The sequence below is a fragment of the Brachionichthys hirsutus genome, chromosome 2 (assembly GCF_040956055.1).
Source record: "Brachionichthys hirsutus isolate HB-005 chromosome 2, CSIRO-AGI_Bhir_v1, whole genome shotgun sequence".
Lineage (NCBI taxonomy): Eukaryota > Metazoa > Chordata > Actinopteri > Lophiiformes > Brachionichthyidae > Brachionichthys > Brachionichthys hirsutus.
Window position 1 is genome coordinate 7,448,121 of NC_090898.1, and position 22,631 is coordinate 7,470,751.

The window sequence follows — 22,631 nt, forward strand, 5'->3', positions numbered from 1 at the left end:
TGGTCTCATCAGGGAGGAAAAAGCAGAAACCGGGATGATCATGAGAATAAAACGGAAGCACAGTTGACTAAATAAATAAAACGGACTTGGGCTTTTGTCTTTGGATTATAAATTAGTGTGAAGTTTTCGTAACATACTGAGTTGATTAAATATACTTTGATTGCGTGGTGTGATCCAGAGGGTAGCAGTAAAGCAACGATTCCACACATTTAAATATACATGACCTCTTTATTTAAACCATGCGCATGCACGCACGTACACCCACACACAGACCATAAAGAAAACACGTGCATCTGGTCTGTATTATATTGTGATGGATTAAGGTTTTGTTACGTTATAAAATCTTAATCTGCCCATTGTGCACATTTTTAGTTGCTTTGTTTTGCAAAAAAAGTAAGGAAAAACGAAAAACCAATGCAACTGTTCGGAAAAAAGAGGTACAACCCCATCCAGGCCATGCCGAACATGCACTACCGTTCCCTCACATTTATGGCCGTAAATGTGGGTCATTCCGCTTTAGTCACGTGGTAGGGAGTCTGACCAATCACCAGTGTCTCCGACGAGCACTTCCGGTGGCGTTTCCTGTCTGTGTTTATAAACTGAGAAAAAATTGGTAGTGCGACAGGAGATATTCCTCAACGAAACGCAGAAGATACAAAGGTAAGCAGTCTGTTTCCCAGCAGACGTTGCTTACGAATCTTTAAGTTATTATAAAATGCTTAATGGGTTTTTTCGAATGCCTGTGGCTGGCGGGGGAGATGTTATTTTGTGGTCGGGACGTAGCCTGCACACCATGGCTGTTGTGTTCTGGTGCGCGGGGGGGGGGGTCCATCATACAAGAGTTGTCCCACAAGCCAACTACTGGCTAGCTAGCAGTTTAGCCTTGTTTGTTTAAATTGACCCTCTCCATACTTCACATTTATGAATCGATTATCTGATTATCGGGATGAACCGCCTCTCCAAAACGTTCGTGTTTGATAAATTGAGCTCACTATTTTTTTTACTGGGATTGAAAGGTTTTGTGGTTCATGGCGCTAGCTAGCTCAGTGGTGCTGATCTGCTTCATTTCTGAATAAACGAGGTTTGGATTTTGGAAGATCGCTAAACTGTATGCTTACGGAAGACTTATAATTTAACTCATGGTCTATATTTTATATTTTCTATAATTTTATCATATCGGTGTTTATGTATGGTATTCTGATACATACATTGAGAGCTCATTTGATATCATGGATTACGTGCATCTTGGTTGTGTGTATATATTTCCCTTCTGGTTGGGAAGTTACTTGTACTTGTACAGATGGGCTACTCTCTAATGCTTGTTGTGGAAATAAAGTTTCTGGTTTTTTGATTTAGCTTTAAACTCAGAGTGCTACTGACTGTTTAAGTTGTGTAGCATAAGCAAAGATGAACCACATTAGAAATAATTGTTGCTTTCTGTCAAATGGGTGCTGTTCTTTCTGCTGCGTTGCAGATGTTGTTCACCAATAGATTACAAAATGCATATTATGTCAAGTTTTTAAATGGAATCTAAACATTGGACAATAAACAGGCAAGTCCTGTTTCCTGAGTCGGTAGGTAGAGCTAAGTCGTCTGTCGAACCGGTCAACTTGGATCATTGCAGTTGCTACCCCATGTGAGAACTTGCTCCGATACACTTGATGTTTAACACAATGTAAAAGTTACCTGATTGGAGGTGATTGGACTCTCCTGAACAGTGCAAATTGTGAAGGTTTTAAAGCTTATAAAATGTTTCTATTACTCGTTTGTACAATGAACTAGATACTTTTATGCTGTACATATATAATTATAAGGAAATCCACTTGCTGCCATACCTACAATTTATCTATACATATTTGAATGCCACACTTTACACCTGCAACCTGCCTGAGCTTGTTGATTAATCAGACTTCATCAATTGATTTTTTTTTTCTATGATTATGACTATATAACAAAAGGGCCTTTTGCGGGACGACATTCGCCTGAATGTGTTTTGAGTACTGGGACAAAAACATTACATCCATTGCTGTCATTTCATTTTACGATTCCTACAACAACATGAGATAGATAAAATTATATTTTATTTTAAATGCGCTGCTGTTAGAAGCCGGTAACACATTTTTATATAAAGTTCAGTGTCACCTAATGCACAAGGCCCTCCTTCGTTAATATCCCCCATCTGATAGAATCTTAGCATAACCCAAACAGTTGGGGCTTTCTTCACTGATAATTAATCTACATTTCTGGCTACATGTCCAGATTTGTTAAATCTAAATAGATTGATTTTCCAGCTCCTTATTCCCATATGTAAAAACAATAGCCTTGTGTTTTTATACTTCTACTTTCAGGCTTTGGCCCCTGATGATTTGGGTGAGTGTGGTGTCTTCTGTTACCCCTCATCCTGAACGAAGCCCCCTCTGTTCCCCCCTAACACACACGCATTCAAACAGCGACGATGACACACCATTCCAACAACTCTGTTCGAGACCATATGAAATGGGTCAGTGGCTGTCTCCTCATCTGCAGAATCACCATCACGATGCCAGTGCATTAGACTTATGAACCCATTACTCAGCTCCCTCTCCTTTCTATGACTCCTTGTCTCTGTGAGGAGTCCTTCGGAACTTTCTTCCTGCTCTGACATATTGTGTCTGTTTCCAGGCTGGGTTGCTGGGCTGTGAGGCGGTGTTGTCCAGCATGGCTCTTATGCAGGCCAACAACATCCCAGGCCAGAAGAGAATGACATCAGCCATGGGACAAGGTCACAGGACTAGTCCTGAGAGCCACCAAGCCCACACACAGCACGGCCACAACCACCATGGACACCAGGGACACCACGGACAAGCCCACCACAGCCACATGGGCCATCCATCAACCGGCACCTGTCCACCCCTGGTGAGAGACACATACATGGCCATGCAGAAAACTTGTTGAAATTGGGTTTTATAAACTTTGCCTTGAAAACCAAATTCAGCTTTTACTAGGAGAGAAAAATGCTCACATTGTAAAAGCAAACTTCAACACAAAACCTGTAAAGCGGTAGCTAAAAAATATATTTTAACAAATGGTCAACACACTATAGTACAGTATATATATATATAGAGGTGTTTGTAAAAGTAATTTTTTGCAACAAAGATGCATTGCAATGCAGTTCACGTACTGTCTTTCCTCCCTGCAAAAGCTAATCCGAAAAGATGGTGATTATCACTCATCCAGAATAATGGATGGAAAGGACATACAGGCAAACCAGAATCTGCAACCCAAGAAGAAACACAAGAAGTCAGGGTCATCCAACAAAGTTAAAGTGGAGGTAAGCATTCTTTCACGGCTGGATATCTGGTATCTGTGTTCAGTTTGAACTCATTTTGTTATTTTTTGTTAGCATTTACTTCCACAACTCAATATGGATGACGACAGTTCCTTGAAAGTCCAGAAGAACTTCATATGCGACCACTGCTATGGAGCTTACCGGAGTAGCTACCACCTGAAGCGACACATACTTACACATACAGGTGAGACCCCACAGCTCACGGGCTTCAATTTGGGCTTCGTAGATTATAATACTTGGTGAAGAAAGACCCAATGACATAATCAGTGGTGAGCTGTGCAGCCAGTTTGCTTCCACCCCTCTGCAGCTCTATCCGTTTGACTCAAACGACTGAACAAGCCTCCAATGGTTGTTTCATTCCCAGTGATTTGTGCTTTTATTACCAGTTCAGCTACAGCTGGTTTTTTTTGTCATGGATGGGTTCAAAGTGCACCCAACTTGCAGTACTTCTGTAGCTTCTTGGTTAAATATTTGTTGGTAAAAGTTTACCAACTGTATGTTGGTGTATGTTTACAGATACTGAAACACCAACATTAAGCCAATATGTATACTCAGCCACAATCAAGTTAAAGCCATGACAAATGATGGGAGGGTGAGACAACAAGGATATAAAGAAACTGGCACGATGAGTATCCCTCAAGGCTGAATCTGAAGCTACGGGATTTCTGTGTAGAATATGAAAGCACTTCACCTCTTTTTCAATTCTAGCCGGTGTCAAATACAGATATTTAAACTGTTCAGATGTTAATGTCGCGCATTAACAGTTTACTTTTATGAGTCAGTCTTTGAAAATGTAAGTGGTTTGCATTGTGAGGAATATATTAACCCACAAATATACCAGAGTATAAAGTGAGTCTATAGCTGCAATTTAAGTCCACATATGAAATGCAAGCAGAGAACTTGCAAATTAAGAGCATATCGTGAGGCAGTTTATTGTGAAACACAAACTGGCTATTGACTAGAGTTATCGACGGAAAGACTACAAGGTCTGAACGGAGGAGAGGCGGGATCTTCACAGATCTTTTACCACAGGTCAAAGCGAGGATCAGCCCACTGTCTTTAACCGTTCCACTGACTCGTGACGTGAACGGCCCTTCGTAAACACCCAAAAGCCCTGCCGTGATGAATGGAAGACAGATCCATGCTACTGTGTGTGTGTTGTATCCAGTCAAATATGGTGAGTCTTAATCGATTCCTGTGGTTGTTTACAGGGGAAAAGCCTTTCGCTTGTGATGCTTGTGACATGCGGTTCATTCAGCGCTATCACTTGGACAGACACAAACGGGTGCACAGCGGCGAGAAGCCGTACCAGTGTGATCGCTGCCATCAGGTTAGTCGCTGCTAAAGTTTAGCTCATTTACATATTTCTACAACAATGAATGCATCTCTATGACATCAGCAGTGTTTCTAGCATTATTCTCCTCTTGTAACCGAAGCACGCCTTTCTTTGCCTGGCTCTAGAACTTCTCACGTACGGACAGGCTGCTGAGACACCGTCGACTATGTACAGTTGCAGTGAGCAAAGAGGAAAACCAGTACTCACAGGAGGCTCATCCGGCTTCCTGGAGCCCCCTACAGCCTTCTAACAACCGTCTGACTGTCTGACCCCCCCAACAGCGGTCTGCAGCTCAGTGGCATCACATTTTGGAGCTCAGCAGTACTGTAACCTGAAAGCAGCCTAGCTTAAACGGCCTAACTTACGTTTTCCTCTCACCCGCTCCTTCATAGAGGTCAATTGTGGATCTAACATTTTTGTTCTGTTTTGTGTTCCGTTTTGATTTGTAATCTCCTGTTGCATTCGTTGTACAGGCAAACTGGACAGACTAATTCCTGATCTTTTACTACAGGTCTAGGTATTACTGCAATAGCCGAATGAAAGGTTGCAGGTATTTTTTGGCATTACTGCTGAGAGATTCCATATTTTTAAGTACTTTTGACTGTTTGCATATCTTGCAAGATGTACTAGATGTCCTTTTGACCTGCATCATGCACCTGCTCATGAGGATTAGTACTTCCTTGTGGTAGTTAGTAGCTACCTGTCCCATATTTGTAGGTGTTGGTAACACACTTGAAATCGATGTACAGACGCTAAACAAGAAGCAGGCATGTCACAGACTAAACATGAGTAGATTAGTAAAATTAGTCATTCATTTATACAAACCTTTTTCTCCTACACATATTTCTCAAATAGACCTATATTATTTTTTCATGCTATTTCATGTCCAGATCTAAAATTGAAAGACCTACTTTTGCAGCCGTGTGGATGATGTTTAAGAACTTCGAGTTACGCATGCGCCGTGTAACTCGAATATTTTTGTTAAGCCAATTTAGTATTTGTGAAATTGTCGAGCGACTGTTCACACATTCAATGATATATCTTGTTTTGTCTGGTTCTGCTAATAGATTACCGTAGAAATACAGTAGAAGGCTGAAAGCTGTGGTAGAAAAAAGCCTGGATTTCTGAAGCTCAAGAGTAATGCTGGTGAGCTTCGTCTATAATGTTAACTGGGATGTAAGAAATACCACGAGGCGAAATGCTTCCATATTAACCCCTTCAAATTAAATTCATTCTGTTTGTGGTCCATCTATTCCTAGAAACTACTGTTAGTCTTATGTTTCCAGCTCTGCACTCGTGGATTGCTCCAACCTTTCAAAAGTAGCTTTGTAAAAAGGAGGCATGGTTGGGATTGTCATTTGAAAATCCAAGTTTCACCTGAAGTTTCCAGATCTTTGATTTTGAAGTTTAACCCACTGATATATTTTTAGACCTTTCCTCTGTCCCCACCTGACTGAATGTGATCTCAATACAGTGCTGTGTCATTTATCTCTAATTTCACCTTGAGCATCTTCAGTGAAGATGAATAAGTACACGCAAAGAACAGGGGAATAGAACTTCTTTTTTTTTTTTTTTTTTTACAATTCTGGTGTATATTATATAATATTCAAGCCTCTTAATGATTACATCACTGTAAACACTGGACTAAAGACATTAGCTCAGTTGTAGAGGATTGTACTGTAGACTGATCTGTCTTGATGTCAAATTTTTTAGAATATGTGAAAGGATTCTTGGGCCCATCGCTTGTCAACTTTCTATGAGCTTAATATATATTTAAAAATGATTAGGCGTAGAAATAGTGTGGGACCTACACTCCAAAGGAAGATCTGAACTCTATTCTTAATCTTGTGATTTCTTGTGACCGCCAAAAAGCTCATGCCAGGTTTTTCTTCAACTTGCTTGTAGGAGTGAAGTAAATGCTGTCACACTGTTCTGTCCTTTTTAGCACAGCAGTCATGGTTAGTCAGAAACTTTTAATGATTCTTTTGCATGTGTCTGTTGGAGGATTTTTCATGTATTTTGTTTTTGGTAAAATGATTTTATTTTTTTCTCTCGTATGTGAGCCCAGCTTCTTTACATGTCGGGGGGGGGGGGGGGGTGAAGAGAAATTGGTTTTGACTCAGTCATGCTGTCCTATGGAGTTTGTAATGGAGTTTTAGGGCCTCAAGTCTCAATAAAGCTGTTATGATTTTTAAAAATGTTTCCTTTTTTTTTCTTCTACGAGATTGGTTTTAAAGTAAACAAAGAAAATAAGGCTTGATATTTTCCCTTATGTGTTGTCTTTGAATCAGGACTGAATTGCAGCCTTTGCAGAATTACCTTTATATAATGTATTATATTATTATTGCATATATGGAACGTTGTTGGAGGAATTGTCCAAAGCATTCTGCTACATTTCATTCTCAGTTATTAATAATTAAGATAAATGCCTCAAAGGTGAAGTGTGCAAACTCTGGCAGCAGATGGCGTCAGTGGGCATAGAACCAGCAACTTTGTGCAAAGCATAGGAATGAAAATGAATAAACAATTAAGATTGCAGAAGGGTTTTTTTTACAAAAAAATTATAAAGGAGTGTGTTTTAGAGGGCAGGTGTGTAGAAAAACAGTGCGATCATGCAGAAAGGTGAATGAACTCTTCCCGACTTTTACATTTGGGTCCATCGAGAAGCATTTTGATAAGAGAACAAGACGACATTGACTGGCTAATTCAGGGTAAGAAATAGAAGAAAATTCATCATCATATGAAATATACGATTAAAGCACGTTTTTCTTTTCCAAATGAGACTCGATATAAATGTAATTATTAATAAATAATAATGAGAATATTGAAATAGGCCTCTCTGTACCAGACTGTTAATCAGAACAATGTTTGACCAAACCTCAACTAAAAACTACTTGATTTGAAAATCAAAATCCTTCATGCTCGAGAAGCTGTAATCAACACCTTTTTATTTGCCCAAAGAATCAAAACAAACGTTTAATTTGAAATGCACCAACGTTGTTAAATCAGCCGCGGCAACCGTGCCTGCAATAATGTTGTCTTTTCAGTCTGAGTGTAAAAAAGACATGTCTGAGCCACAAGAGGGAGGTGCATCCTAAATGCATCTCAAGCCTGTCTGACTACAAAAACAAATCCCCTGTAATTTAGTGACCGTTAAAGGGGAGACAATTGATCAATATCTAATAAACTGTATGTACTTGTACTGTACTTTTGCCACTTCTGGGAACATGCAAGGAAAACGTGTTTACAAATTCAACTTTATTACAGAACTGGTTATGTGAACAGCGTTGTGTTCATTAGAAACCTCATACTCCACACTAGATGTTGAACTCAAGCGCAGCCTGGAAAGAAAGCTGCACTACAAACATGGTTGGGAAAAGTATTAAACACTGATCATGTACAGAAAAAAGCCTATCATTTAATTGATTTTCTTGCTAAATGTGACACCGGATTAAATTGGTCAAATGTAGACATATTAAACCCCCCAAACTGCGGCAGCAGTAGAATAGGTGGTAGGAAGGGTCAAATTTAAATGTCAAAATATGCCTTCGTTCTTTTCATTGCCCTAAAACTGCTCTTAGTTTCAGTAGTAATGTAATTTAACCGTTAGAACCACGATGCAAACGTGAAGGTATAGCAGAGCCGCCAGAACGCTACTGCAATTAAACGTGCAATTAAACTATATGTGTAATTATATGTATTTCAGCACTCAACATGCCTCAATGAGGGCTGCATCAATAGTCTAAATATGATTTGTTAGAAACGGTGCTTTTGAGAAGTATTATTGTCAAACTGGGTAATCAAACAGACATAAGTGCGTGGTAATAGTTGATATCCACATTCTCCAGGGGGGGAGAAAATGTCTTTCATTGCCCCGTAATTCTGCTTGTATGGGTATTGCCACATCAGTCATATGTTAGGAAGTGCAGATCATACCCTTTAGCACCTTCCTCTTTGCTATTGACCAGTTCCTTAATTAAAGCATTAGGATAGGCAGGATGAGATCAGCCTGAAGGCTGCTGGGAGTGTGCGCTTTCCCCCCCATGGGAGACATCCCCTCCCTCTGCAGCCTGATTTACTGCACCCACAGCCCCCCCCCCCCCCCCCCCCCACACACACACACACACACACTTAACAATAGACCTCCTTAAGTGAGGTAGAGACCAGAGAGAGGGAGATAACACTCCATCTTCATACACGCAGTGCTGAAATCATCTAGGTTCGAAATCATCCCTGTGAGACAGACTGATTATGGAGACGGTCCAGGGGTAAAGAGTGGGAGTGCTGCCGTGTGCTCAGTCTGGCTCCCTGCATCGGGGACGAGAGCTCTGCTTGGGAGGGATGGCCAACGCTTTGCATGCTCGCCCCCCCTCCTGTCGAGGAAAGGCAGGAAAAGCATCCAAAAATACATTTCTCCAACGACCAGTAAATCTAAGCCGACTGCACACACAGCGGCTCTGTAAACATACGGGTGTTTCAGAGGTTCGTGGAAACACACTCTCTGCAGCAGCAGAAATCTTTTGTCTCCAAATGTTTTGATGCCCCCCCCTGATCAAATACTTCGCAGGATCACAGTGATATGATTGAAGCCCTCCTGCTATCTCCCGCTCCCTAAGGTCTGGGAGAGTCTTTTTCATCTCAGGCTTTGATTAATAAAGGAATCACTGGTTTCCTGAAAGCCAACCAGGAAGCATCCATCATGCCTGTGACCCCCCCCCCCCCCTCTCTCTGTGTTAATTAGTCGGGGTATTTAAGCCGTCTGAGGTGACTGTGAGTGTGCTGTGCTTGATTACGTTTTAAGCTCCTCTGTTCAGATTACTCCCATTTTCTCGAGCGTTGACACAGATGATGCAAGTGGCAATCAGGATGCGACAATGACTGCATTCCTCCGAATGACAATTAGAAATGTGAAAAACATGTGATGTGGAAAACCCCGTCTTCTTACACTATATTTAAACGCTGCAACTGTCTCAGGATAAGATCAAAATCATCAATCTGATTTATCACACTTATACTTGTACAATTATTTGACAGTTCATCTTGGGGTCTCACTAAACAGTGAGCAGTAAAGGTATGAGTGCATTACTTATTAATAATGACCAAATATTGTAATATTCTCAAATACTGGGGGATATTACTCAGGAATAAATTATGTATGTAGCTGAATCCTGTCATGCCTTAGAACCAAAAGTGTTCCTGCAGCAATATGACAACTCGGGCCGTATGAAATTAAAGATCAAGGACAGATTAAGTAGATAATTGAAATAAAAGGCAACTTTTTGCACAGAGATGGACAAAAACGAGAGACAACACTGATGTCCGTGTGTTATAACTGTTATTACAGGGCTATTACTACTACCAAATTCCTTGGAGACGTCTGCCGCTACGTTTCCAATTAGTGTAACTCAACAAGATGAATTAGCTTCTGTATGTCGTTCCCAGGACTCAAAATGCAACACAGAGGAGAAGAGAAGCGAGCGGCATCTCCCATCTGACTGGTAAGAAGGGCGGGGTGGGGGGGGGAGGGGGAGTATTTAGATTCTTTGAAATCATGAATATTCATACAACCTGAGATTCCCAGTTAACTTTGTGCTCTTTTGTCTGGATCTTGTGTAAGGTGGTCCTCACTGAAGAAAATATCACAGGAGAAAAAGGTAAACGTGAAGCTCATGGGGTGAATGATGGTTCGGTTCCCTTTAGATTGGTCTCAGGCTGGGACACTTGAAAAATAAACGGAACCACTGGTATTATTAGTAAGCTGTGCTTTTCCAACAATGAGAAGTCAAACTGTCTGCCGTGAAGAATATTCTATTCGTCGACTGCACAACTGAAACCTCCCAAAATATGTTAGCAATGCATAGAACGCGGAGAGGCGGGGGAGAGGAGGAGGCTCAGAGCCTCCTGGTCTCTCATGTACTCCTTTTGTTTTCAGCGCACAGATTTATTCAGTAGTCCAGGATCTTTATTTGTCAGGAAATCCCCCCCCCCCCCTTTCCAACGAGTTTGAGTTCAGCCTCAACAGAAACACCATCCTATTAATCCACAGCTAGTTGGGACATATTTGGACTGAGCTGATCTGAAGGCGATAAAAGCAACCAACCACAGCATGATTGGTGCCATATTTGGCCTTCAGAGGAGCTGAATGCTCTGTGAGAAGACGCATTTATTTGGGACGCCACGACCTTGATGTTCCATAGACTCGAAGAACACCCCACAAATATGAGGATGGATACAAATTAAACCATCCAATTATTTATATTATACAACATGTGCAAACCAGGGACATCAATGTTAAGCAAAGTGAAGCAAAGCTCTGACAAATAGAGCACGATTCCACAATAAGTGCCCCGCTGAAATGTTACCTTGACTCAAATGTTTGTCTCTCAGCCCCAACCTGTCTGTCATTGCCCAGAGTTCAGAGGGACCGTGTCTCTTCGAGATGTGAAACCTGTTTTCTTTCATGGCACATTGTCAGAGGACATTCGATGTGACCCCGTGCCATCAAGTTCAGGAGAAGGTCTTATTAAATTATGCAATCCCACTTGACATAGTAAATCCAGAGCTTTCCTCTGTCTCTTTTTATTTCCCAACAGCTTTCCACTCGAGCAGACTACCTCAAGTGTGAAGTGAAGGAGAAACGAGAGGGATTTGATATCTAAGGGAGACGGTGCATGACTCCAATAGGGGTTGATAGACAGGGCGTGCTTTTTTGACCTTAAAGATTTCCATGGGTCAAAGGCTGCTACATGGGCCACATTCTCACTCTTCTCGATCCCGTCGGGCTGATGAAGCGATGGACTGCAGATGGATTATGGCGCTGCACGAACACCGGCCGGCGCTGCATTGAGAAGACGCAGCTCAGCAAATGTCAAAGTGGCTTTTGGCAGCTTGCCACTGCCGATCAGCTAAGCGCTATATATAATAATCATTTGGGATCTGTTTGACCTCTGAATCATATAGAAACCTGCTGTTGGTGAGAGGTGTGGGATGAGAGAGAGATAACAAAGATAAATGGACATTCCCACGCAGGTAGAATATGTCGGATGAGCGGTGTGATATTTTATGTGACTGGATGCGAGATCACACACAAAAAGCCAAATCCCGTCTCCATGCGATTGACTTGGGTATTTTTTTTTATTTTTTATGTTTTGTGAGCCACTCAAAGCCTTTTTAGGATTGACACTGAACCCCCCCTCCCCCAATCAATCTCTTCCTCTGTGCTCACAATGAGGTCTCTTCCAGAGTGTCTCTTCTCTCATGACGTCAGAACTATTATACTCTAGTGCCCCCCCCCCCCCTTCAGGGATAAGATTTTACGACTGGAACCTGACACCGTTTCTGTGTCCTATAAGCGACAGAGCTTTAACTCACTTCAAAGGCTGGAGGCATCAAATCACAGCGCAGCCATAAATTAACCTGTCGAGTGTTTGGCCAATAAGAAGGCAGCGTTAAATCACCGCTGTCACGCTGGCGGCCAATGGAAAGAGGGTGGCAGTAAATCTGCCAGGGCCGTCTGTTAACGGTGTTGTGGTGAGGCTGGGGGGAATCCATGGGAGGGAGGGGAGAAAGTGTAAATGACAGGGGGGGAGAGAGAAGGATTCTGGACTATGCAGTGGAAAATGTGTTTCTTTTCATTCTTTTAGCAGCTACAGATACAAATGCGCACAGGAGGGTTTTTTATTTCTATCTTTTTTTAGAACAAAAGAATCTAAAGCAACAACAACAACAACACAAACAAGGAGAAAGACACTGAATGTTTTCCTAGTGGATGCAGTAAGGGGTTAAATAACACAGCAGCAACACTCATAAACCTTTATGGGCAGCAGCGCCGTGTCTGACGTTGACTGTCTACAGTGAAAATGACTGATGGGCCCCTTCCTGGATTCTCCCAGGATGATTCTCCCCGTATCATCGCGAGGACAAAATGTAGTGTTGACTGTTTGATAACAGCAGTAACCCAGTGACCTCTGACCTGCCAGGACACTTTCGCCACGTCAGGAGTGATAGCAGCCCCCCCCCCCCCTGGCTAAAAACGCCATCCTCTGGATTACGGGGTAGATTCAAGTCAAGCCCATCCGGACCAGATGTGCCCGCATGCCGTGCAGCATTGGAGGATGATAGAGATTCCCCTGGAGCCGATCCAGGCAACCGTGTTTGTGTTTGTGTTTGTGCAACCCACCCCCACCACAAAGAAACGCAACATCGTCTCAGTGCATCGAACCAGCATCAGCTTAGACCATGAATATTGGCATCCAGTGTTTCCACTATCAGTCTTCTGAGTTATGCTTTGGGTTAAAGAGGAAGGCTCTGCGCCAGTATGGGAGAACTGTGGGGGGGGAAACAGCAGAGGGGAAACACATCAGTTAGAATATGTGCTCGATTAACAACGCCCTTGGTGCTGCTATTTCATTATCCTCTCAAAGTTGAACATTCTCATCTGATAAATCTTACAGGTATCGTAAAATAACTAGTCCTGCGGGCCAGAGGAAAAAAAGCATTCTCCAAACAAAGCCCACAATTATTATTTTCTCCGCCAACCAGTAACGACAACCAATAAACCAGCCACGTTTGTGCCGACATTTTTATCTTACATCAACAACAACAAAAATTGAGCATTAGTATTAGAATTTACAGTCATCTTACGTCATTGCTATGAATACTCCCCCCCCCCCACCCCAGAAAATAAACATTGTTGAGTTATTGCACAGGCAAGGCAAGAGCGCAGTGGCCGAGGTGTTGTTTTTGGCTGGCTTTTCCTGGAGTGGCCATGATTCTCCATTCAATGGGAGGCCATAAACAGACCCGGGAGAGGGCAACTGGGGCCATAAAGCACGTCAGGCTGCCGGGTTTGCTGCTGAAGCAAAGGGAGCAGGACTGGGTCCCTTACCGCTTCTCTTCTGCATGCACACACGGACAAAGTCCCACACAGCACACGCTTGCTTTGAGAAGCCTTTTATGACCTCTTTCCAAATGCTGTATGTTTGAGGTGATTATGCAGATATGGTGGCGCTTAGTTTCATTTCAAACCAGAGTAAATCAGCCCAATAATTAAGAATAGAAGGACGGCTTTTCAGAAGGATGTCATTAAATAGCATGACCGTCAGTCTTAGCGTTATCTGGACGGGAATGGGGAAAGCAGTAGAAGTAAAATAGCCTTGTTAATTTTAATGCGCTGGGTTATTAAACATCATGCGGGCCATGGCCTTTGTACTGCTCAGACAATATAATGGCACTTCATTTAATATGTTTACTGTATTAGATCCAACATGCTGTCATTGTTTTTTCCCCCAGCGTTGTTTCTCTTTAGTAGGGTAAGCCATCAGATGGGCGCTCAGGCCCATTGACTATGACATAAAGACTCTGTAAGCTTACAGATGATGATAATTTATTGATGCTAATTCACACAGTCCACTCTCACACACACACACACACACACACAGGAGAAAGAGAGCCACTCTTTCACTGTATGCATCGATCAATAACAAGGCTCTAGCCCACACGTCTCTGACAATTTTACTGCGTGTTATGTATAGCATGTCAAGGCACTGCATTTCAATCTGTAATACTCATGAATGTATAATTAATATAAATTACCTCGCTGGTTTTTTTTTTTATGATGGTACAACTGTAATTAGTGGACGAAAGCGAGTCACTGAGTCCCTGATGGTGCTGCAGTGCTATCTAGAGATGAAAAGTGAGTGTCTGGGACAAGCACCTTGGGTGGGATCTGTTCTTACCCTCGCCCTTTCCCATCATGCCCTCACTGGGATCTAATCTAATCACATTTACTGCTTCTCTACCACAGCTGAGAGGGCAACTCTTTAACCTTTACTGTTCCTCCCCTCGCCAAAACCACGTGCTGAAACAAAAACCGCCTTGATAATACCAACAAGCGGCTGCGATAACAATGAGCTGGTGTGAAATTGAGCTGTTAATTTATCTTGAGTGCTCTTCCTTTGTTATTGCGCTTTCTTTCACTGTAGCACGGAGTGCAAAACATCTGCACAGACGCCATTCACGCTGCTGTATCTTTACTCCAGATGGACTCATCTGGAGTAAAGATACAGCAGCGTGAATGCCAGGAAGCCAGGACAATAGGTCGACAGCTTGGAGCCAATAACAAAATCATTGAGTACACTCCTCTGTAATGGGAATACTGTACATCAACCGACGTGGACAGTCAGGCCCAAACACACACAGACACACTTTATAATCTATTGCTTTGTTCTCTCTTAAAGAACTCTGATTGATTCATATACATTTAAGTGATTGAGACTTTTTTCATTTTATTTAAAAAGTCCATGTGCGATATGTAAGTCTGCTGTGCTTTTGAAGTTCCTCAGATTATGATACCCTCCAAGTTTGTGATTTACAGAAGCAGTTCTCATCAAAGAACCATGAAATGATTGACAGTGGGGAAGGTATACATTTTCCCATCAGGCAAATAAAAGGTTTCTTCTGCATTCCAACATATCGTGTGCGTGTGTGACTTGCTTCCCACTTTGATCGCTATGCCACAAATTAAACTAAACAAAAAAAAAAGAACCAGCAATACGTCATTTTCTGGCAAAGCTACACACAGTGGTTTAATACCTGGAGGGTATGACCAATGGACCTGTCACAGCATGCCAAGTACAGTAGGACACAATGTCTGATTTGTTTAAGTCAGGAGAAAGGAGAACATACCAAGACCGGCAACCTCATATGGTGCAGATTAGGCACGGCTGGACGTTTTTTAGTAGAACCAACAAAATCTCTACGAGCACAAAAGACTTTCAAGTGATCATAATGAAAAGGTATGGAGGTACATGGCTGAGTGAATGTATAGAGCTTGATTTTTTTTTATCTTATAACATGCACAAGGTACATGATATAGTGTCTTCACGCACCCATTTCTCTCCTCTGTACCCTTCATTTGCATTCAAATGCGGGAGTTAGTGTGAATGTGGGGGTGGGGACACATTGATGTAGCACAATGCCTGACGCACAGTGTCTCTCTAGAGTAGAAATGAATCATGTAATGACTCCATAAAACTTGTCTCCATGTCACACAGTAGTGATTCCCAGGATCTTCCTTTTGTCTTCAGCCTTGCACTTCACTGCTAACACCGGCAGATGGAGCCCTTGCTCCAGCCACTGGACTCTTAACTGTGGAGGAGTCTTTAAAACCAAGCGCGCATAGGATGGAAGCCTCAAAAAACCAGATCACTGCACAGCTCAAAAATAGGACGACCCAATCCAAAGCATGAAAAGGTTTATTGCATGACAGTGAATCGTGTCAGGTTCAGTACACACAAAGTCACGGTTGTTCTTGCCAGTGTCAACAAATGTTTGAAACAATCCAACGCTAATAGAGCCCTGTGAGTGTGAGTAAAGCACAAGTTGGGCAGTTTGTTTTTTTTGTGACGAGACGCCATTAAGAGCTCCAAAACTTAACAGAGTGATCAGGAGGAGACGACAAGGTTCTGTCAAACAGTACAAAATTCATGCTCAAGGATAAACATGGAATGTTGCCCACAAGCTGTGACGAGGTTTATTAATTACATAGACAGATCCATTGGTTTATTAAACACTGTGGCTCTGTAATGAACGCTTAGCAAAACAAGGCCAGGCCTGGTACTGGAATGTACACCACTTTTTCATGTTGATTGTGTCATGCGGTGCAAGCCTGTATAAAAACAACGTTTGTCGAGCAGTAGTCCTGGGAGTGGTAGTCCTCACAGCTTTGAGGTGACAATGAGAGGAATAAATGTATATCTTTCAGTGCCACGAAGACTTGACTGAACAGCGGCTTCGCTGGTACGCCGGTGCAGGAGTCTATCGTAGGAGCGACCACTTGATCTGTTCTTTGGCAGACTGCAGTACCTGTGAAGGAACATTCGTTTTGACCAAGCAGACCACTTCAATAACAAAATCTAACTGTACTCTACTGTATACAATAGGCTAGAGGCGTGTGATAAACCTTTATGGACAAAGCATTGAATTAAACAAAAATGAAAAACGAACAGCATCTTGTTAAAGAGGACGATGGATAAACTGCTAAAACGTTAAAGATAATTCTGGAAAAGCAGATTTAAATAAGAAAAGGAGAGAAACATTCATGGTCTAATTAATCATGTTAATTGATTGCATGAAAGCTGAATCATAACCATAAAGTATGGGGACGAGGTGCGAGCCATTAATCATGGCCAGAGGAGGGATGGCGGTAGCCAGTCTCAGGCTTCTTAAATGACAACATTAATCACCACACAGGCAGACTCGTGTAAGAACCAAAAGACAAGAAGCACCGCCGGCTACCCACCACCTTACCACTGAATAATTAGCAATCACGGACGCCGTCACGCATACAACACAATGTTGCATGTGACAACCGAGAGGCAAGTGACAGAGTAGAGAATGATGCTGCGAAGCACTTTGTCCTCATTGGTTCTGTGCTGGTGAGTTTTAGCAGTCAATAAACTAATGGAGCTTTTACATTCTATAGTCGAGGATGAAAGAATTCTGTTCTCACCTGGGTGACTGTCTGCTCTGTCAATGGCACATCTTCCCCCTGCAGGAACATTTACGTTACATTTACGACAACCAACATCATAAACAACGTGGAAGATTTCTGAGAGGCAAAAAAGGAACCGCTTACCCTGAGAGCCACACGGTGCACAACCTGCTGGGGGTCACTCTCCAAAATAACCCTAATAGGCAGCGAAAGGTCAGACCGACAATTACAGACGACTTGCATCAGAAAGTTTCAAGCTGCTCAATTCTTACTTACCCTCCATCTACAATTTCATCCACAGCCAGGAAGAGCCCCTCCATGTTCTCCAGCAAAGCCCTTCTCTCCACATTTTTTCTGCAGAATGAAAAATAGATTCACAAATATTGAGGCTAACTTCATAAACAACAGGAACTGAGTGACAAAAAAAAGGTTTTGTTGAAGTTCCGAGGAATAAATAAACGAGATCTTACCTCAGCATTTGACTGAGTGAATCAAACAGGCAATTTAGTACAGCCATGAGCATCAGCTATTGAAAATACACATATATTAGAATCATTTGTATAGAACAAAAAACACCCAAAATGTATTTCATATATACATCACAGTATTTCCTTTACATATTAAGAAAGACAAATACGACTTTATAGCGATAATCCTAAATGCCCTCTGAAAATACACGTCTGAAATCCTGAACACCGAAAAACTTCACTATAGTCAGAAATGTACACAAATTATATTAATCTGACAGGATCACAAGGAATTTGTTTTTTCTTCAAATATTGGTTCATCAAATGGCTGATGAAACATAATGGATGCTACTGTGTATACTCTGTTTACACTCTGAGCCTATGTCGACTCGTCTTTTTCTTCTTGAGGCCAGCATTTTTATTTTGTTTTATGTTTGTGACACGTGTGCCACACATTATTACCGTAAGCTACAAATGGGCGTCTATGCTGCACTGAACCCTACATTGTTGGCAATGTTTGGGTGAAACACTGCACTCAGCAGGACAAATACCACAAGAGCCAACCCTCATACAACAAAGCTGGAGGGAAACAAATTTAAACTATGGTTTTGCATTTGAATTACTAGGAAGTATTCAATTTAAACTGACCTCGTAGCATTTGTTGACAACCTAGTGGATCGGAAAAAGCGGGTATGGGAATAAAATTCTGGGATGCATCCCTCATCTTTTTATTGTCTAATCAAAGCCGTCTGAATTTGGAATCAAAACGCATCAGGAGGTGCCTAGAACTTCCCATGGCCTGAACTATGCAAGATTGGCAGTGGATACATGCACATGACCAAACACCTCCCCTCCCCAGGCTTTCACCTGGTGGAGCAAAGATTAAATGACAGCCAATGCAAACTACGAAATAGGTGTGGTAAAATTAGGCTTCATTTTAAGAGACCGCTCGCTCACACACACACACACACACACACACACACACACACACACACACACACACACACACACTCACACAACTTTAGTGCTTGGAAATATCACATTACTATTGTGTACAAAATGACTCTTTGATCTCCTGTGTTTCAGGACATCAACTGAACTGTAAGAGAGATGGGAACACTGCCATTTTGGTCCACTCGTGTTTATGTGGCTTTGCATGGCGATTAACAGTTGGATCACAAATCATATTTCATATTAGTTCATTGCAAACTCCTAAAACTAGGCTCACCTCATTTTCATGGGAACTTCCAATCACATAAAAGAAGAGGTCTATGTTGCTCTTGTAAACAACAGTAAGGCCTTCCAATAATGCTATCTCACCTATGGACACACAACAAGCAGCAATGTTGTAAGGCATTGTTGAGGCAGGAATCTTTAGTACAACGGACCCAAAGAAACAATCAATACGAAGGAAAATGCCTCTTACTGTCTGTCCTATGTGTTTTGTTGAATATGTTCTTCTCAAAAGCCTTCTGCTCCTTAACTGTTGGGTATGTATCATCATAATACTGTAAATGAATTCAAAGCAAATCACATCTTATTTTAATATCTTAACCACACAGTTTACATTTCATTACAGATTAAGGCTGGTGATATTCATTTTCTACAGATATTAGAAAACTAACAACAACTTAACTTCACACAAGTAAAAGTATGACAAATAGTTGTAAAAACATGTTACCTAGTGAAACAATGCCGACCGACCAATAAGGGTAACTGTGCAGTACAACTGTCTCCATCATACCTTAGCATAAAGCCTGTCTCCATCGTTGTCCAGTATCAGAACTGCTTTGACGGTGTACAAGGATGGTTCCTGATAAGATGATTGGAACATATTTAGTGAACCTCGAACTCAATATCGAAAATTAACTACCTTACTCAAAATATGACAGGGCGACAGTGAAAGAGTGGAGTGAATTAACTTAATACGATCACATTCACCGATGTAAACGTGTTTCAATTATTGCATATTTGCTCAGTCACACGGAAGACACGCCACTTCCACATAGGCAACACATACACACGAAGCTAACTTCCGGCACTAGCTAGTTAGCTAAAACAGCTAACCCTTCACGTTAGTTGGGTCCACAATCAAGTTAACCAAGATACAATATCGCATTTCGTTGTGTTCTCCGATACAATTTTAAATAAAAACATATGTGACTATCTAAAACTTAAATGACGCGCCAAACTGTAAAATAAAAACATGATGGTACAGCACCAGTAACGGAGAGTCCATCTTCTCTTTTGCAAGCAAACCTGCTAGCGCGATAGCAACCGGAAGCAACGTCATACGTACGGCAAATTTGGCTCTTTCTAATTGGTGGACTCCTTTCTACGTCGCGCGTAAAATGCAAAAGAGGAGTTTGCCGCAGGGCCTTCACATGCTGTTTGTACTTACAGTGCCAAAGTACACTGAGACCTGCCCGCATCAGAAAGGCAATTGTTCCTTAATTTGATAAGGGTTTCACCCTGATAAAGTAATTGTATGTTCCTCGTGAACCTTATTGCTGGATTATTGTGTCTTCTGCTTATTGTAAATGACTTTAACCTAAAACTATCTGAACATGATTGCTTTCATCTGTATGTAATGTTTTGTTTTGTTATTCTCACATGTGTATTTGTGTCTGAACATATGGGCAGATATTAATTTGAAGTTCACTTGAGTTTAAACACCTACCTTGAAATTATTATGATTTCTTTTACCGTGCGTGTTTGTCTGTTTTTGTATGTTTGTTTTGTTTTTTTGCATTGGTTTTTTTAAATTGTTGTTTTTATAATGCATTTACTCACTTTTCCGATCTATTCTAGCTTGTGCATGCTCATCAACATCTTTTTTCAGGATCCTCCTACATTTAACCAACCCTAATTACCTTAGTTCCCAGTTCTGGGAAGCAGTTGGAAACCTACACTGATGGGGATTTCCCTCTATCTCACTCCACACGTGATGTCACTGTTTGGCCTCACTGTTGCTTGAGTTTCAAAAAATACTGGAATATGTACAGAGGTAAATAGTCTACCAACATTATTAAGTACAAAAGTGTATAGTAAAATGATGCAAACAATTTTGATATGGATTTCTAAAAACACTTTGGGCAACCATGAATGTTGCAATGCTCCACCACAAAAGATTTCAAAATTACCCTAACTGGAGTCAAAACTGTATAATGCCCTTAATCTAGGTCAGGGGTGGGCAAACGTTTTGACTCGCGGGCCATAATGGGTTCTAAAATTTGATAGAGGTGCCGGGCCAGAAACAGATGGATGGAGTGTTTGTGTGAACTAATATAAATGACAAAAGCCATTAGATGAAAGGATTTGGCCTTTTACAGGTAACAAAGCATGAATATACAAGGCTCATTGTAAAAATTACAGGGAAAAGGTAAAATGAATGTACCTTAATAAGCATCTGTAAATCATCACAGTGATTAAAATGATTGGCAGAGTTGGTGAAAGTGAAATGGCAAAGTTTAATGACGACTCTCAATAAACCGTATAATGAAGGTTCATTTGAAAAGTACATAATTATTACTGTTTAAAATTGGAACCACTTTAATAATTTTGTCTGACTAGGTTGTGTCAAAAAAAAAATCATGATTGTGCAATCTTGTTTTGTAAAACAAAGAATAAAGGGCCATAATTCCTTGATTCATAGTTGAGTAAAGCCTAAATTGACATCTTTATAATCTTCGCAGCAGTATTTGGGGAAACTGTACTAATTCATCTGTATTTCAGGGTCAATATTTGACAAATAGTATTGGTCTAGTCTATTGTGGTGAAATATTAACAATTATAAATGAATAACATAGAAATAGACAGAGGCCTGCGCCAGTAGCTACAGCAGTTAGCAGTTCCCTTCTTAAGAACTAAGTGTGTCTTTTATCAGCAGCAAGCAGAGCTTCCGCTGACCAACATTCTCTTTTCCTTACCTCCGCTCTCTGTATCAGTGTGACCAACCAGCTTTGACATGCATTGTTATTAATACAGGGTTCTAATTCCAGTTACGGTCACATCATTGTATTCGCACATATGCTCTACACATTCCCTTAAGACACCTATTTCAATTTAATTGTCTCTTTTTTTTATATAAAATAAACAATACCGATCGATATGTGCGCATGTGTGCAATAACACATTCATTTTGTGAGGTAAGTGCACATCTGATGCTGGTTTGTTGGTTCAATTCAAGACATTGAACCAATAAGCCACAGAAGCTCTTTTTATGTATGCAGGTGACTCAAATTTCGATCTGCATTTATAGTTGTTTAAATCTGGTCTGCTTTTGGTTGTATTTGTCATTTGCAATTTTCTATGAAGTTAGATATTGTATTGTGTTTTTTTTTATAGATCAGAAAAAGTAGTACTCCAGCTGCCCTTTCTTTGTTTTTCCTTTCCGAGAAGCTTATCCTAAAAATATTCCCTTTTTGATACCGCAATGCAAAAACCACATTTACTTTGTTTCATTCGATAAAGCATTCTGGATGTTAAAATAGAACCAAAGATGCCACATCTCTCCCACTTTAATGAACAAGTGAAATGTCATGGTAACACCAGAGACAACGAGATTAGGTGGAGAACAAAAAACGGACAAACATTTTCAACCATTAATTCCACAAGATTTGATTTAAAACATTTGACAACAAAATCCAATAGGATTTAAGACTAACACTGAGCAGTTCACATTCAACATGTCGAATCTTTATTTGAAATCCAATTAAGCAGCAATGAGAAAAGGCTGGCAGCTCCTAAGAGGTTGAGGCAAGCTGGAAAGCAGAGATGTCAGGCTAATTGAGTCAAACAAACACAACCAGGGAACGTGGGCGGTGACCTGGGAACTGCGTCCACATTCAAAACCACTGTGGTCACGGTAATAATAGGGTGCTCGTTTGCTTGCTGTGGCGGTGGTTGAGTCAGGGGCTGGGTGCTAGGAACTTGAGTTGGGAAGTCCCGACTTTGATTCCTGGTAGAAATGTACCTTTCTTGACTGTCAGCCACCTACTTTTACCA

The 22,631-nt window shown here is 41.2% G+C and overlaps 2 protein-coding genes across 2 annotated transcripts; one reads left to right on the top strand and one right to left on the bottom strand.

Moving 5' to 3' along the window:
* Positions 1–3,403: 3,403 nt before the first annotated feature.
* On the top strand, positions 3,404–4,933 carry znf740b (zinc finger protein 740b). The gene is made up of 3 exons (XM_068750727.1): positions 3,404–3,512; positions 4,540–4,658; positions 4,790–4,933. Exons 1-3 carry the CDS (start codon positions 3,404–3,406, stop codon positions 4,931–4,933), a joined length of 372 nt encoding a protein of 123 aa, XP_068606828.1.
* Positions 4,934–15,901: 10,968 nt separating this feature from the next.
* On the bottom strand, positions 15,902–19,871 carry copz1 (COPI coat complex subunit zeta 1). Its single transcript, XM_068744225.1, has 9 exons — positions 19,846–19,871; positions 19,369–19,437; positions 19,051–19,132; positions 18,853–18,944; positions 17,628–17,683; positions 17,434–17,511; positions 17,302–17,353; positions 17,176–17,214; positions 15,902–16,529 (listed from the first exon to the last, which is right to left on the bottom strand). Exons 1-9 carry the CDS (start codon positions 19,861–19,863, stop codon positions 16,482–16,484), a joined length of 534 nt encoding a protein of 177 aa, XP_068600326.1. The 5' UTR covers positions 19,864–19,871; the 3' UTR covers positions 15,902–16,481.
* Positions 19,872–22,631: the final 2,760 nt, after the last annotated feature.

Excerpts from the sequence above, each read along its gene's own strand:
- copz1 (XM_068744225.1), bottom strand. Across the intron at positions 17,354-17,433 it reads GATGAAATTGTAGATGGAGG|GGTTATTTTGGAGAGTGACC; the intron begins GTAAGTAAGAAT and ends GCTGCCTATTAG. Across the intron at positions 16,530-17,175 it reads CAGAGCAGACAGTCACCCAG|GTACTGCAGTCTGCCAAAGA; the intron begins GTGAGAACAGAA and ends GTTCCTTCACAG.
- znf740b (XM_068750727.1), top strand. The coding sequence starts at position 3,404 with ATGGATGACGACAGTTCCTTGAAAGTCCAGAAGAACTTCATATGCGAC. Across the intron at positions 3,513-4,539 it reads ACACATACTTACACATACAG|GGGAAAAGCCTTTCGCTTGT; the intron begins GTGAGACCCCAC and ends GGTTGTTTACAG. Across the intron at positions 4,659-4,789 it reads AGTGTGATCGCTGCCATCAG|AACTTCTCACGTACGGACAG; the intron begins GTTAGTCGCTGC and ends GCCTGGCTCTAG.